The following is a 17077-nucleotide window of genomic DNA, read 5'->3' on the forward strand; positions in this document are numbered from 1 at the left end:
AAAAAACTGAAAATAAATTCCTTTATTTTTTCCTAATGATAAGGAAATCCACACGGAAGTATACATGAAATAGCTGATATATATTTTTTTCAGATGACAATCTAAATAATATAAGTGTTGTAAGCAGTCAGTCAGCACTTGAGTGCATATAATATGTAGTCCCTTTCAACCTATACAAGAAGAGGAATATAGAAAGGAAGACATAATTACATGGGACGAGTTTGGAAATGGCTTTCTAAGACCAAGTTAGCGCGCACAAAAAAATTGGCCTTGGTAAATGGCTATATGTACATCGACAGCATAACTTGCGGCGGAACCGTTTTTTCGCGGAATGCCACAACCCATGTAACTACTTCCTTCTCAGATCTTTTACAGTTTCTCGTCGCCGAGTATCCACCTGGTCAAATGGCTCGGGTCTTCGGCGAAGAACTTACATGACGTGGGGATGATTCCAAGATCAGAACCGATTTGATTATACTCTTCGAGCGCTGATGCCATCTCTGCTTCGACAGCTGGGTCATCCACAAGATCGACTCTACCCATTCGCAAAACCTCGGCGTAGTGATTCTCCATCTCGACATCATTTTGGAAGGGATCCGCTGCCAATCCCTACAATTCAAAGGAAAATGAGAAACGAAAAATATAAAGAAAAAGCGGCGCAAGCACTGGGCCTACTTGCCGGTCTATGAACAGTTGCTTTTGAAGTCTTTACCTGACATAATTCTGCATAATGCCTGTAGATCTCGCTTTTCTCGTCTTGATCACCAAGCAGCGTTCCACCATACCAACCATTAGCTTCATTTACAGTTGTCATTTCAAGGTACCTAAAGATCAAAGCTCATTATTAATCAAGAAGTATCAATATTAAGTCGTTTGCATATGCAGACACATGTAAGCTATACATGCAACTAAACAAGCACATATTACTGTCATGTTCTATCATCCCTGAGTTTCCCATGGTATGCAGACACATTCAAGTTGAGTGTCCAAAATTTTCAACTGTAAACCAGTAAGGGGTTTGATCCCTCAATGGGAAGCTATCCGTAACACGCAGGCTTGGATCTCTTTTGCTCTTTTGATTGTTGGATGAAAGGAAGCCCCAATTTAAAGGGAGAAAGAACACACCTCCGCCCTCACCCTGGTTGACGAAGTTATCTACTAGCAGAGTCCTGAGGAAGCTCCAATTTTGGTTTGTTTAAGGATACAAACTGGTTAATTCCAGTCACCTGAGCCAAAATATTCAACCAGGATTTTCTGGTTTCTATACATGAAGATGAAGTTGTTTTGGCTCTAAACGCAGGGAAATGTCTAGGATTCAGCTGGCATTACTTTGAGTTTTGAAGGCTGTGCTTCCTTAGTCCATGGTTTAATGCATTTGACAGGGCATTGAAGTTTTCAGGAAACAGGACAGCCCCTTCTTAGGGTGTCAATCGCTTGTGGTTTTTTGAAGTGCTGGCCAAGGGGAAGCTCTTGGTTCTGGATATGTGAAATCTCAGGGCTCCCCCATTGTTGCTTGAGGTCCAAGATCAATTGAGTAATTATCAAATTGGTAACAGATAAGCATGCATGACACTAAACAAACACAAAATGAAAAACAGCAGCTGCATTCTTATCATAATCACAGTTCAAGTAATAACCACGAATAACCCACACAAAGGAATAAACGCTCACAGAACTTATGTCCATGCAGGTGCCCATGGTAGACTAAACACAAAAGTTAAAAAAGAGAAAGGGGGCACCTTTGGAAAATATCTTCTTCACCAACATCCCCGAGAGAAGATAGCAAACTAAGGTCACATAGAGCATCAGCTCCAGCCTCATCTTGGGATCTTCCTTTCGAAATTTCATTTGAAATAACTTTGGGTGCAGACACGTTTTCCTCATATTTTCGCTGCCCAAAAACCCAATTTGGACTTTTAAGCTGTATCTCACTGCACATAACCAGTTCATTCACCCTGATTAGCATCTACCAGAGTGCCAGTTCTGTGGCATTCTATCTGTAGAACTATTGTCTATGGTACTAATTCCAGCTTGACATTTTGTTATGACCAAAAGTTTATGTCAATGAGAAAGTCGAAGTTGACATCTGAATAAGAAATAACCAAAATTATTGACAAAGTATCCTCGCTTATGAGATACATACGCTGCATCAGGTGCCACACCAGAAGTGCCAGAAGAACCACCTGGACGTTGATCAGGCTCACTGCATAATCTAACATTCTTGATTGAACTGCATGTCTTTGCAATCAATTTATCAAAGGAAGTCAATTTTATCCGAGAGAAGTCTTCCTTGCAAGCAGGAATAGGCGCCAAAGAAATTCCAGCTCTGCCTCCAGGCCCTAGAAAAGCTCTTGGGCTTGCATATTGAAAGCACCACAAAGAAAGAAATTCCAATAAATAAGATCAACAATTCAACTATTCCTGTTGCCAAAAAGTGGATATGAAAAACTGAAATAACAGAAAGCATCAAGAGTAGGTTGGATTAATCTTCTTGTCTTTATAGACATGCATGTAAGGTGTGACATACGTGGACCGGAAACAATATAAAAATTGCCCATATGAGCAAGCCAAATGTGCTCATGTTTTCTGTTAAAAGTAAGCGCTGTTTACTCATAATTTACTTGTGAAATGCAGCCTAGGATTTTCCCCCTTACTTGGGCAAAAGTAACGTAAAGTTCACATTCTAAATATTTTACCTTTCATCAGGAAAAAAGTCATCTCCAATGCCAGAAACGTGAAGATAATAATCAGAGTCCAGCTCCCAAAGAGCTGGTTTTCCTTCTTGTGGCTGGAAATAACCTAAAAATCTGTTCCCAAAAAACCAAAAAACACTGCTTTAAGAAGGCTAAGTTGGGGAAAGAAAAGAATGGCCAAATACTCAGAAACACTGATATTAAGACGGCAAGTCATCAAGAGGTTAATTATTAAAAAAACAGAAGCTTCCTAGAGTTCTAAAGATAAGATGGCAAATGATGCAAAGTAAAAGCCCAATCAGGAAGGATGGAGAATGAACGAAAATTACACTTCTTATCCTCTAGTTTCAAAACCAAAGCTCTGTATCGACTACCCTCTATTTTAGCGAACACTTTGCACCCTCCAGTTTTTATGATTCTCCCAACAATTTCCTGATGGTGTAAGAGTCCGGGGTGTAAATAGGTTTTTCGAAATATTATGTATACAGCGTCATGTCTGGAAACTATTGGGTGCAAAGCGTATGTAAGGGACAGTTAAGGGTCCTTTCTTCAATTGTCCTGAAATAGAAAGAATCATAACATATATGACATATAAAACAAAAATAGAGAAAAGGTGCAGTAAGTACAAGTTGATTGCATCTTGCTTTTCGCTATCAGTGTAGGTATTACTGTAGTATCTTTTGATAGACTTGAGAAACTCTTTGGATTGGGTGGTAGCTTTCCACTTTCCCTGCCTCTCTGTAAACACCTGGAAAAGAAGAATTGGCATCAGTTTTCTACATAGAATGAGAAGGCAATACATGAGCTCGAGCTCATTGATGAGATTCTGCACCAACTTAAAAAGAGACAATTACAGTGTTATGAGCTTCAGAACCACCGTATTGCTGCGCCAGAGCATCACCCATGCTCTGATACATATCCATAAGTGCAGTAGCAATGCTACTGTGAGGATCCAACTTGGGCAAGTCTGTCAAACCCATTACATGAAGTTGGCGGCCTAAAGCTTCCAAACCATAAGCATATTGAGCAACATTTGTGCGATCCAAACAGTCAATGCAGTTGGTACGCAGGACTCCACTTTGGAAACGGGGGTTTTCCCGTCCATAACCGTCTTCCCTGCTATTTTGATTGGACTCAGTCTCTCTATCTCGATTATTTCTGAGAGCTAGATTTTCATTGCTGTTTCCGACACTAGAATGATCCCCCGATTCTGATCTACGATCTCTCAGAGAAGTATCTCTGCGATAAAAGCAATGAGCTGTGAAAAGCAAAGAAGCACACAAGAACCTACACAATTGTTTGAAAAGAAATTTGAAACAGCGACAAGGAAAAGGGTCCTCACAATTAGCTAGTCCATATAAAATCAATTCTACATGTCTAAACAAACCATTTTATGTTTAGCTCTTTAGCCTAGAAAAAATAATTGTAGCGAGAACTAGAGCTACAACTCAATTTTCCAAAAAAGACCAAAGTAAATGGATGCATTAAAGCAGGTATGTCTATACACCTTAATAGTAAACAGAGTATAGTCAAAGCAGCTAGCTATAACAATATAATTCCAGATTCTATTCTTTCAGTAGAGGTATTCACTGATATGGAACCAAGGGGATGCCAACACATTGACAAAATCAAATACAGAAGAAAGAGTCCATTAGGCGGAGAATAGCATTTACATCAAGACTCACTCTGCATGTAAAGCAAAAATTCAACGTAAAAAGCCAAAAACCCCTAATTTTCACATAATGGCTCACTGTTTTATCAAAGATTATCCTGTCTTTTCCCTCTTAATCAGCAAAAAAGTCACCAGAGGTGTGTTGAATTGTGTCGAATTGTGTCTACGCCATTGCAAGTAGCTGTAACGACTACAAACAATGTTGAGAGTCTCAATTGTGCCACCTTTTGTAGTTTCTAATTGCCTAAGTCTTATTCATGAAGGTAACAAGTTTAAAAAGTTATGATTTCTTCACTTTTTCAAGAGTATTGTAATTATGATTTTTATTGAGGGTTTCCTTTAAAGGAGCTTTTTTGCAATTGCCAAGTTTTTGCTTTCTACTGTTATTTAATGAGTCTGAAACAACAAGTTCCCGTTTGAAATCTGATGTATGTGATCCTTTTCTTGGAGGCAACAATTGACATTTGTTTGTGCAAAAAGGTGGTCATGCTAATTTTATGAATTTAACAATATTGTCTGAAATAATTTCTCTGGTTTGTAAAATCTCACAATCTTAGAATTCAATCTGACATTTGAATTTACGGAAACCTGTCAACCCAGTTAAGCAAGTGATTTTAACTATCTTGTCTCTTCCATCCTCAAAGCATTTTACTTATCGCAGAAAAAATATTCAAGAAATACCACACAAAAGTCTTCTAGGTGAACCTTCTTGTTGCAAACAACTATGTTCAAACACAAGTAGCCTAGAGCAATAATTTGCCATCATCTATAAAATCCAAAACCCCATATAACCGTGCTGCATTAAGTTTGCAACTAGCAGTCAGATACGCAAGATAATTACAAAAACCAATGAAGATTAGCAAGCGTAAGTGAAGGGCTTTAATAAAGCCTCTACAGCTCTTCATATTTAAGAAATAGATACCTCCCAATGCTTGGTCGACTTAGTTGATTCACCCTCTTTTTGGGAATGTTAGATCTCCCACTATAGTAAAAGCCCGTCAAATCAAGTGCTTCACTTGCCACGTTACCCAAGACTGCCAAGACATTAGCTGACTTGCTTGAAAAAATCACATTAAAGGACAAGAATTTAATTAGATAACAATTTCGGAATCGCTTCTTATAAACTAAATTGAGAAAATTACAGGCGCATAAACTTATTAGCTTTGTGCACTTTAGTAATAAAACTTTCATTTTGTGCAATAAAATTTGTCAACTTTGGGCAATTAAGTCATTCCATTATCTTTGTGGACAGAAAACACCACATAGCTTTTTTTATTTATTATTTATATCTTATGTGGCCGTTAGTCACAATGACAAAGCACTCTCAACACAAAAACGAAGTCGTTTTCTAGCATCACATCTGAAAATATAAATTTTAACACTTAAAATTTTAACAAATAAGTTTAAAAAAATAAAATTGAAAAGAAAATTTAATCTGAAAATTAAAAAAAGACTGACTATAAAAAATAAATAATAAAAAGATTGCAAGGGTTCTGGCCCATTGGTGGTGGTACCAAACTTGTCAGTGAATCTCACCTGACCAGTGGCGAGGGCCTGCTTGCCCTTACCAGCTTGGTGGTGGCGCTTGGAGTCACCCTCACCATGCCAGCAAGTGTGAGGACTCACGGCCCTTTTTCACTGATGAGGACAAGCAGGCCCTTGCCACAACCTCGACGAAGGGGGCCGGTGGTGCATCCCCAACATTCTCTGCCCCAAGAGATTTTTTATTATTTTGATTTTTGCTTTCGCTTTTGAGTTTGTTTTTTCAGTTATTCTTATTCTCAATTTTTTAACAAAAAAATATTGATGTGGCGTTACAATGACGTCGTTTTGAGTTCAAGGATTGAAAAAGTGAATGAAATAGCCATATATGGTTAAATAATAAAAATGCCACATGGCCTTTTCCATCACTTAAACATGGGCCTAATTCTCTAAAAAACTCAAAAAATAGGTCTAGTCCCAATTCTGCCCCGAACATAACCCCAAACTTTAGATTGAGCCCCAAATTTGCCCCGAACTTTTTTTTGTCTCATAAAACCCCAAACTTTACGTCCAGTCCCAAATCCGCCTTGAATTTTGTTTTTTCTATAAAAAATCACCAACTTTGAATCCATTCTCAAATCTACCCCCTGTGGTCTAGTCCCAACTTGACATGGCATTTCCAAATCGATGACAAATCCACAACAACAATGTGACATGGAAAATTATCTCCAAAATGAATATTTTCTAAGATATGAAAATTAGGGACGAGTAACGACGACCTTTGGACAAAGGGCTAATGGGGGCGGATTTGGGACTATTGTAAAAATTTGTAATGTTTCTATTAGACAAAAAAACTCCAGGGTAAATTTAGGACTGAACCTAAAGTTGAGAGTTTTTTTTTTAGATAAAAAAAGTTCGGGCCAGAATTGGATTGGACCCAACGTTTGGGGTTTTTTCTACACAAAAAAAAGTTTAGGCAGACTTGGGACTAGACCTAAAGTTTGAGGTTTTCTAGGGAATTAGGCCCTCAGAAATGACAAAGTTCACAGAAGAACTCAAGTGCACGAAGTTGACAAATTCTAAGACTTCAATACATGGGCTGAAAGTTTTAGGACTAAAGTGCACGAAGTTGACAAGTTTTAACACTCGCTTACCTCTTTGCGAATTTGTGGAAATCCCAGTGGATTAAGAAAAGATGAATCTCATCTGAAAGGATGTGGTTCAAATACCCAACAGCATTTGTAAACTCACGTCTGAGCATCATTTCCCTAGGCCTTTTCTCAAAAGTCTACATTTTAGCACAGAAACAATATTAGAAAACAGGTGGATTTCATATATTAATATGCACGTTTGAGGGGGGAAAAACATTGAAAAGATCATCATATACAAGCCTCTCTCTCTGTCCCTCTCTCAAAAAAAATAAAATAACAGATACCTCTAAAAGATGACGCATGCACAACTACTTAAAATTGGAAATTTTTATTAATAAAAATCTTTTTCTTCTTTAGAACAATAAAAAATCAGGATGTGTCAACCTTTCATACTTATCCTGTTTGCTTAAGAGATCAGATGTACTTGGACGCCAAAGTAAAACATCAAAAAAAAAAAAACCTATGAAACATAGGAAGGAATGCCAAAGACAAGCCATGCTTCCATGTCATTCACTGCTTTTGTATGTTATTCACAGGAGTTAACATGCAAGCCCCCAGACAAATCAGACATTAAGAAATAAAAACTTGTGAATGACCAAACAGGACGAAGGAAGGGAGCCAGTTCTGCAGAGCAGCAGATTGATGCAGTGTTGAAAAGCTACCACACGAGCAAAGCAATGACATGGAGCAACAAGGGGAAGACAATGAAGCAGCATCGAGAAGCGGGCAACAAATTAAAAGTAAAGATGTGAATTGACTTTCCAAATACAAGATAAACCAAATTTTAGACTCAGTCAAATTCTGCAAAGGAAGGAAACAAGAGAGGTGGTGAAAAGCTGAATACCACAACATCAAGCTTGGGCATCCATGGAAAAACTGTTAGGAAGGGGAAAAAAAGCATACACAGAAGTGGAGAGAGAGAGAGAGAGAGAGAGACCTTAATTAAATTGAGCATGATTATTGGGTTGCCATATCGATTCACCAGGTCCTCAAAGTGCAATCTAGTGGCCTCATAAGTAGGATCATACCTCTGTACTGCATAAAGGATATCGAGGATTTTAAAACTAATATATGTTGGTGCCAAAAAGACGGGAAATATCAACTTCCAATTTTCTGATCAACCTAGGTCGACCTGCATCAGATTCAGCTAAAGATCTCTAAACCGAAGAAGTTACAGGACATTTATCAGCTTTAAGCCCTTACATATGATATCTGGTTTCGGACTAAACTTTGAAGCTTCTTGTGACCAGAATAGGGGGATTGAACCACGCATCTGCACAACAGAGCTCATTTTTCCTTTGCATGGCCCAGCTCCTTCGTCAAGGACAACCTGCTCTGTTTCAACTTCATTTGCAACTCTCCCCCGATCATTCACTCCCCTCTTCAGGTAACTGAATACAATAAATACTAATAGGTCAAGTATCAACTCACCAACAACTAGAAACCAGTATACAATCATCAATGACAATTAATATTAGATGTGAGGACCAGTGACATGTCAAGCCCCTCCCAAAACAAAATGTAGAGCAAATAGAATGGCATTTAGTAAATGACCACAGGAGCTCTAAGAAATCTTATCTATCACGTATGTTAAAAAAAAAAAATTAAGTTTGAGGGCATCTGCATCTTATCTACAAATCAATTTCCGAGCTAAACGATGCCATAAATTCACAGAGCAGCAAAATCCATGCAACCTACCAACAGATATTTACAATTGCACTGATAAGATGCTTTTGACACATCTAGAGGTTCCTCCTTAAATCCCAGCACCTACTAAGATATTTGACAATGAATAGCAGATTCCAATTACCAGTCCATATTTGGTCACCAACCAATTGCTATCAAAATCAATTTGACAATTTTGAGATCAACCCAACGCCCACCACTAGTTAGTGTGATCCCACTTCCTGAGTTAAGGTTCTATAATCTCGCATAGGCTGGGAGTAGGCAACAATTCTTTTAACTCCCAAAACCACGCCGGAGTAAGTCTTATGAGCTGAACTGGAGGACTACGTATGATAAATTTAGGTAATATGGCCAAAAAGAGGGTCACAAAAGAGAAAGAAAACAATCAAGGACAGGAAAGTGGAGGATTGGCATCAAATAGGCCATGAGAAAAACATTGGGCAAGAAGATAGACCCATGGTGAGAAAAACATCTTGTAGTCCGCCATGGAAAGGTTTGATGAAATCAGCATGCGCTTAATTATGCATTTTCCCACATCCTTTTTCTTTACTTTGAATTCAATAGTAAATGGCATCAAAAGAGTGCACCATTTTGGGGCCATTTACAAAAGGAGCACAGTGGAAGACAAGAAGTTCACCAAAAAACAATGCAGAACAGACCTAACTTTCGACTAGAGGTGTCACAATGAACTGAAGACCCATTTATCAACCCATATATGATGAGTTGGGTCATATATGGGTTAGCTACATTTTGCTAGATGGGTTGATATGGGTTTGAGTACTAAAGTCCAACACAATGTGGGTTTTAGTGGGTCTAACGCCCAACCTACCTGCTGTCCCTCTTCACTTGTCTTTAGGTTTAGGTCGGAGGTTTTTGGGTGGGGCAACTTAATTTCTAGCTTTATCTTCTATTTATGATCTTTTTTATTTCAAAATTGAAAAATAGTAAAAGATTTATGATCTTTCAAGCTTTAGAAAATCGTGAAAATTAGTATATGATTTTACATGTCAATATTTACTGACTTATTCATTTTAAGAGATGTCGGATACTTCGCTATGAAACTCGAAAATTTTGCAATAAAGAAAAAATCGCAAACAAGTCCAAAATCTTATTTGGAACTTTATAAAACAGTTAAAAAATTTATCCTTTACACAAGACACGCAGAGCATAAAAGTTCTTGTTTTTAAATTTCCGTGTTTTAGTAATGCAAGTTGAGTTGGGTAGGGGTCACTCTATTTGTATTGTATATAAAAAGGTCAAAACAAATTAAATGGATTGATTTGGGTCGGACCATTTTCGACCAAACCCAAACCCGACCTAACCCACCCATTTGACGAGCCTACTTTCGATTGCCATATCCATAAGTAACCATAAAATTTCTAAAAACCTTTTGAAATTATTGTAGTCAAACATCCTAAAAGGAAACAAACATATAGTGCAAAATTAATGAAAAATGATCGAAGATAATGTTAATTAATCTTCATAAAGATTGCATTCATTAAATCATTGTTCCTTTCCCCATAAGACAAGGAAAATACGTTAATTGAGCTTTGGTAGTTAGATTATTCCACCAAAACGGAAAATTACACTTTGCATCCTACAATACAAGCATCACCACAATTTGCATCCCCTTTATATAATGTGATGATCACAGTTTAAGTCCTGGATTGAGTTATTTTAAAGCTTCCATCAGAGAAACTATAAAACTCTGGAATAAGCTATTTTAATGCTTCCATCAACGAAACTGTAAAACTTTCTACTTTCTCTGACCTACAGCTTTGATTGCCACTTGAAGACACCACTAGAGGAGAGATAAAGAGAGAGCCACAAAAAGATGGACTGAGCAAGTTAATCATCATATTTGGCAAAATAGATTCTTTTTATATTAGAAGGGTCTTGTTAACAAGACATTGCTATTAAAGGAATGTCCAATGATACACATTTCCAAAGCATGGAATATGTAAAAGCACCATTTTTACATTTCCAAAAAACATTTATACAAGTGCCCTAGCAGCAAGCATCGACATTTTCCACAGAAGAAAGCCTCCAACAGCTAGTAAGAGCAATCTTAAGCCTTCCACATATTAAAAACGACATTTTTAAAGTGGCTTTTCTTTTCGAAACAAGTGGAACTTTGCTGATGGATTATTAAATACAACCAATGGAAGATGCAAAGTGATTTTTCAAATACAAAATAAAGAATACATAATATAATTTCTATAACAGGAAAATAACTAAAGCGTATTTATGCCAATTACAAGACACAAAGTGTAATTTTCTGATATGTTAATCTGTAAAATGGACAATACCAAGGAATTAAGATCCACGATGGAAATCTGAGGACATGTAACTTATACATTTGTAGAGAGCGAGAGAGAGAGAGAGAGAGAGAGAGAGAGAGAGAGAGAGAGAGAAGAGAGAGGGTCGGAGGGAGGGATGGCGGAACGGAGGGAGTGAGGCTGGAGTTCTGCTACAGAAGCTATAGAAAGCTTCATCCTTGGAATAATTTCGGCAGACACAAGCTTGATACGTGGAACGCCAAAATGATAGTGGGACAGACGCTAACCTGGTTTCCTGTTCATCTCCCTTTTGTCTTTCCCTGAACAAATTACAGCAAAAAATTGCCTCCAGGTAAAACTGAATTATAACTTTTTATGGATCTAAGCATACATGTACCATGATGTACTTAACCAGGGGAAGCACGTTATATACTTGCAACAAAGATAAAGAACTGAAATGTACAAATTCTTCTGCACCTAATTGGCAACTAAGATGGAGTCAAACATCTGGAGCAACTGCTGACGAGAAAATTAGCTAAAGGTTCAATTTGGTGGAGCACCTACTAAAGTTTTAAGTGCTACCTTATCCCTTTACATGGCATTCACACATCTTTCCTCCTTTCTTAATGCAGCTTACTTCATCAACCTTAGTGACTCTAAAAGTATGTAATACCATAAAAACCCAACTCTCAATAAGCATGTAGCAAATATCTTTTCCCTCGGGTCATTGGCTATAGATTTCTATTTCTAGATAATGACATAATTCCAAGTCAACTAACTGGCAGACCACAGGATAAATGCTTAGAACTTCCAGGAGCACGTGTATCTTCTTCATAAGCTTACTGAGGCAAGAAAGTGCACTAAGAAGAATTTAAAAAACTCAGACCCAGACTATGCCATATTTACTTTGTCTACCCCGGTATTTAAAAACTAATGCTAGAAGAAAACTACAGACTATAATCTCTGAAAATTGTAGTTCCCCTCACAGTTCCTAAAGAAACAATAGACCTATAAGAACTGTACATTCATGGAGAGAAAATGCCAGGAGTAACTCGAGACTCCTGACATATCAACTGGGCACATGTCATAACAAAATAGTAGCCACATAGGACCCACTCTTATTGGTAGTTATACATCAGGTCATGGTACCTGACTCTCAATTAATATCTTCTTCAATGGAAGACAACTAAACCCTCCGTGATAACATTATCCAGTGTCACAAAAGACCCAACTCAGGCCCCAGAGTTCGATCAAGTAAGAGACTAATCATCACTAAGCCAATATAGTTTCAAGATTCAATTAATATGTATCATCCTATTCCTGTGTCCTGCCATAATATTTAATCGCTGTCAAATATGCATGAAATGCATGCATATCAATTAATTTATAAAATGGGAGACACAAAGGCAATTTTAGCAGTAACACAAAGGTAGAAACTCCTGTGAGAATAAGGGTGCACATGACAATCATTCTATGCCCGGGAACTATTTCTACTCAGAAATGATTCTGTTTTATTCTGTGCCCGGAAACAATTTCTGAGCATTTGAAGGCGTTTAGTAACTGTCCAAAATTTCTATTCCTAGGATAGAAAAGAACAGAAATACGTTTGGTAACTACACAAAATTTATTTTTATTAATAATATTTTAATAATATTTTAAATTGTTTAATATTTTTTTTCTTTTTATTTTCTTTCCACCCTTCCCTTCTTTGGCCATGGCCGGTCGTCGGCGCCGGCGACCGGCCACAGGCCAGGGCGTCGCGGCCCTCGCAGCCGCAATTGCCGCTTGCCTCACCGCCGGCCTCGCCCAGATCAGGCGAGGTCGAGCCTCGCCATCGGTCGCGACGGCGAGGTCGAGCCTCGCCGTGGGTCGCGACGGAGAGGTCGGCTCGCCGTGGGTCACGACGGCGAGGCTCGGCTCGGCCGATCCGGGCGAGGCCGAGCCTCGCCGTCGCGACCCACAAATGGGCCGACCTCGCTGCCGGGGTCGCGACGGCGAGGCTCGGCCTCGCCCAGATCGGGCGAGGCCGAGCCTCGTCATGATCGACGGCGAGCCACCTCGCCCAGGCGGCGAGGGTCCAGCCCTCACCCTCGCCGGCGAGGGCCGTGACGCCCTCGTCGGCCCTGGGCTGTGGCCGATCGCCGGCGGCCGGAGAACAACACAAAGAAGAAAAGAAAAAAAAGAAAAAGAAGAAAAAGAACTCATTCTCAAAATTGTGCCAAGAAACAAGAAGCAACTTTTTTTTACTTGTTTCTCTTCCAAAACTGTTTCTGGGCACAAATTTTTGCAAAAATGTGCCCGGGAACAAAAAGTTTACCAAACGCATTTCTGTTCCCAAACTATTTCTGGGAACAAAAGAACGAAATTTTCACTGTTTGGCACGTTACCAAACGGGCCCTAAATATCTTGTGAGTAAATAGACGTATTTAATTTCATATATTGACTGCTCATATTAAAATAACGAGAAACACAACCTTCTAGTTAAGTCCAAAAATAGTAAAGAATCAAACATCGTACCAATAAAGCCACTGAATATAAAAAGATAAATCAACATACCGTGTCCCAGCAAAGTGTCGTGATCGTCTAGAGATAAGTGAAACGCTAAAATCCCTTCCAAAAATTGAAAGCCTCATCTGTCATTACGAGGTGACAGACATGATCACAAAAGTGAAAGAAGCAGATATAACAGCAAGACATCCTACAAAGTTAAAGTTGACACAACAAGGAATCTTTTCTGGGGAAAAGAAATGCAATACAATGCTCTTGTGTACTAAATTCGACAGGAGCATAGAAAAAAATGGTGTCACCTATAAGGTAATAAACAAATGGCTTATGAGTGAATCGGTAGAAATCACAACAAATATAATGGAAACAACTCGTATAAGTAAAGAGTCATCCTTAAGGAGTTTTACACGCCCCATAACTTAGTAACTAGATCGCCCTCTAAGATCCTCTAGATTGACGCAAATTGTTTCTTTCATCGGTTGCTATGTGCAACATCATATTGGAACAAACATTGCCTACTAAGAGATGCATGCTAGTCAAGATGATGACTCTTCCAACACTAATTGGGTCAACTCCAAGCCTATTCCTTCTGCTCCTTTCAAGCCATAAGATCAACAGATCAGACAAGAGAGCTTTCTCATTCGAAAGACAAATACAAAAAAAAAAAAATCCAAGGTGCATAAGTTTAGAAAAGCGAACACCATCACAAACAAAGCACATTAACAATGTCAGTGTTCTATTGGTTTCAGACTTGTTGGATTTGATAAAAGAAACCAGGGCTTTGCACCAAGAATGCATCAGACCTATATATAAGATCTCCATGTTTCTTCATCAAGAGACAGCAGTAGCAAAGACTGTCTGTCAGGATCTGGAAAAATAAAAAGAAAGGAAAAGAACCTCCATGCATTTAACCATTTAGACATTTGTGTGGCCATGCAGCATGCTCTAAAGGAAACGAAATGCAGATTCATACAAGAAAAGGATGAGAGAGAGAGAGAGAGAGAGAGAGAGAGAGAGAGAGAGAGAGAGAGAGAGAGACCTGCTTAAAGTGCCCATGAACGAGTGCGATTGTCCAAATGGTATTATTGCATCTTGACCGTATGGCTTTTGTTAAATAGGCATTCCAAACAAACATATTATCATATGGCGTCCTTTCCTCACCACTCAATGACACATTTTTTTGCAAACTTTGCATTATAGGGTATGTATAACTATAGAAAAAATCTTTTGTCATGTCCACGCTGGATAAAAGTTTTTTGTACCTGCAGTTACCATAAAGTACAAGATATGAGTTTATACATCTTTGATCAGTGAAATGAAAAATGCAGCAAACCAAATCAAATTTGAACTCAAGCCATCATATTGATAGCTCGAACCTTCAGACACATAAATGAAAAGCAGAACTAGAAAATAGAAGTAAATCACAGCTCGCCAATAGTTTATGCAAAACCAATACAAGGAAGATAAAAGAGCAAGTAAATCACAGCTGGCCAAAAAGAAATGTTAAATCACAGAAGAACGTACCTTAGCTCGGTCTTAGAAGTCGCTAAATCACTCTGAACGGAGCTATGTGGAATAGTTATCAGCTGGCTCTCGTCTATGCTATAAATTGCATGACCACACACGCACCCAATTTGCCTACGCTTGGTAACAAGAATCAAGTAATACGACTCCAAAAATTTGATGCACCCTGAATACCCAAAAGAGGAGAGAGGTTACGCCACCGAAGCCATCAAAGATTAGAATCTGACTCCATTGCAATAAAGACCACCAAAAGACAGAGCTTCCGCGGAAAGAAGCGACCAACCTGCAATCCCATAGAACTTCCCAGAGAAAGTGAGCCCGCCGATCGAGCGATTGCCCTCGCTAATCCGCTGGAGCAAGTTCTTGATCTCCAGGGGAGAGTACACGACGGGGTCTTCGCTAATGTTGAGATCAGACGGCTCAGAACGGTCGATCTTCAGCACCCGGAACAGCCTCTTCTGGCGATCACTCCCAACCAAATAATACCTCTGCATCACCGGCGTAAATCAACGAATCAAATATGAAAAACCAATTCGAAAATTTGGGGTGGAAACAGAAAATTAAAACATCATCAGGAAAATAACCGATTGCTCTTGGCTCTCTCTACAGTGCCGAATTCCTCATCACACGCGACGTCCATCGGCTAAGATCGACGGCAAAAAGCTAAAGCGATTCGCAGTAAGCCTAACGAGGGAAATGAAACGAAAACGAAAGGGAGATCGATGAATCGATACCGCTCGGGTTTCGTAGAGCCTGAACTTCTCGAGCGAGTAGGAGCTGGGGTCGGAGTCGGGATCGTTGAACGGGTGGATCTTCGCGGACGAGAGGGCGAAGGATTGGTCGGTCTTCGCCATTGCAAAGCGGCGAGGCTCCGCAGCGGCGGCGGCGGCGGCGGCGACGGGCGGAGGACGGGGCTTTTTTTTTTTTTTTTTGATCGGTGGTTTTTTGATAACTTTTTTGCGTTCGTCGAGGGTTCGTTCCTCCCCTTCCGGAACCCGAATCGAATCGGACCCGGTTTAAGGAGAGATGGATAAGTACCGGTCGAATTTAATCCGGGGCAAATTACATATTGACCCCCGAGTTTTAGGGGTTATTGCCAATTGGCCCCGGATGTTTCAATTTTTACAATTTGCACTGCATTTTAGAAACTGATTGCAATATACCTCCTAACGTTGACTCCGACCAAATTTTTGCTCTGAGCTACGATCACGTGATGGTAGGGTGAGCGCGCGCTAGGTTGAGTTAAACTTAGGAGTTGGCAAGAACCGACCTGTTCGGGACAGTTCCAAGCCGATTCTAGGGAGAATCCGTTTAGTTTTCATTTCAAGCCGGAGCCATCAGTTTTTTTTCTGAGAAACGATCCAACTAGGCTGGTTTTTAGGTTGAAATGGTTTTGAAGTCTCTTTTGGGAAAAAAAGATTACTTTGCAACCGTCAAGATTTGAGCCATTATTTTTCAATATGATCAAAGAATCACATAACTACTTGGCCAAAGAATGTTTTGGTAATAAAATAGGGCAACTTTTACATTTTGATAGAAAATTTTGGAAAAGGCAATTCCACAATCAACTGGTTCGATTTCTGATTTCAATCTTTTGGCACCAAAGATCACAAAGTTGGTTCCCGCCAAGAACCAACCCACTTTGAATCCGATTACCCTTACGTGACGGCGTATAATAGATTATGGAAGGTAAATTTGTCATACATCAAAAGGTATAAAAATAATTCAAAAAGTATATTATATGATCGACTAAATTCGGGTGAGAATTTACTCAGAATCAATGTTAGATACACATCAATATACAATTGTGAAGTATATTTATTCAGTAGTCTCTATATATTTTTATCACGAATATCAAAATGATATTTGATCAATTGCCTTCCATAGCATGTCACGTGGTCAAATATGTGAGAAATTTTTTGCTGGGGTCAACTCTAGAGGTCAGAATCAATGTTAGATACACATCGATATACGTGGTGGCAAGGCTGGCCACCACGTCACGGTGGTTGCCGCCTTGCTGGTGGTCGCCATCGTCTAAGGTCCGCAACCGCCTTGCCGTGGCCACCTACGAAGGGATGAGCACCG

General features: G+C 39.3%; 1 protein-coding gene across 1 annotated transcript; it reads right to left on the reverse strand.

Moving 5' to 3' along the window:
- Positions 1-7: 7 nt before the first annotated feature.
- Positions 8-15919, reverse strand: LOC115686776 (phosphatidylinositol-3-phosphatase SAC1). The gene is made up of 17 exons (XM_030612169.2): positions 15727-15919; positions 15276-15480; positions 14993-15158; positions 14508-14730; positions 13520-13596; positions 11251-11283; positions 8202-8389; positions 7936-8033; positions 7002-7135; positions 5288-5422; positions 3548-3932; positions 3320-3441; positions 2697-2807; positions 2144-2356; positions 1740-1931; positions 713-824; positions 8-609 (listed from the first exon to the last, which is right to left on the reverse strand). Exons 1-17 carry the CDS (start codon positions 15844-15846, stop codon positions 370-372), a joined length of 2754 nt encoding a protein of 917 aa, XP_030468029.2. The 5' UTR covers positions 15847-15919; the 3' UTR covers positions 8-369.
- Between the last annotated feature and the right edge of the window lie 1158 nt (positions 15920-17077).

The sequence above is a fragment of the Syzygium oleosum genome, unplaced genomic scaffold (assembly GCF_021117445.2).
Source record: "Syzygium oleosum isolate NSW1041296 unplaced genomic scaffold, Sole_v2.1 Sole_v2.02, whole genome shotgun sequence".
Classification (NCBI taxonomy): Eukaryota; Viridiplantae; Streptophyta; class Magnoliopsida; order Myrtales; family Myrtaceae; genus Syzygium; species Syzygium oleosum.

Excerpts from the sequence above, each read along its gene's own strand:
- LOC115686776 (XM_030612169.2), bottom strand. The coding sequence starts at position 15,846 with ATGGCGAAGACCGACCAATCCTTCGCCCTCTCGTCCGCGAAGATCCAC. Across the intron at positions 11,284-13,519 it reads CGACACTTTGCTGGGACACG|GGAAAGACAAAAGGGAGATG; the intron begins GTATGTTGATTT and ends TAATTTGTTCAG. Across the intron at positions 1,932-2,143 it reads GGTGTGGCACCTGATGCAGC|TGAGATACAGCTTAAAAGTC; the intron begins GTATGTATCTCA and ends GGTTATGTGCAG.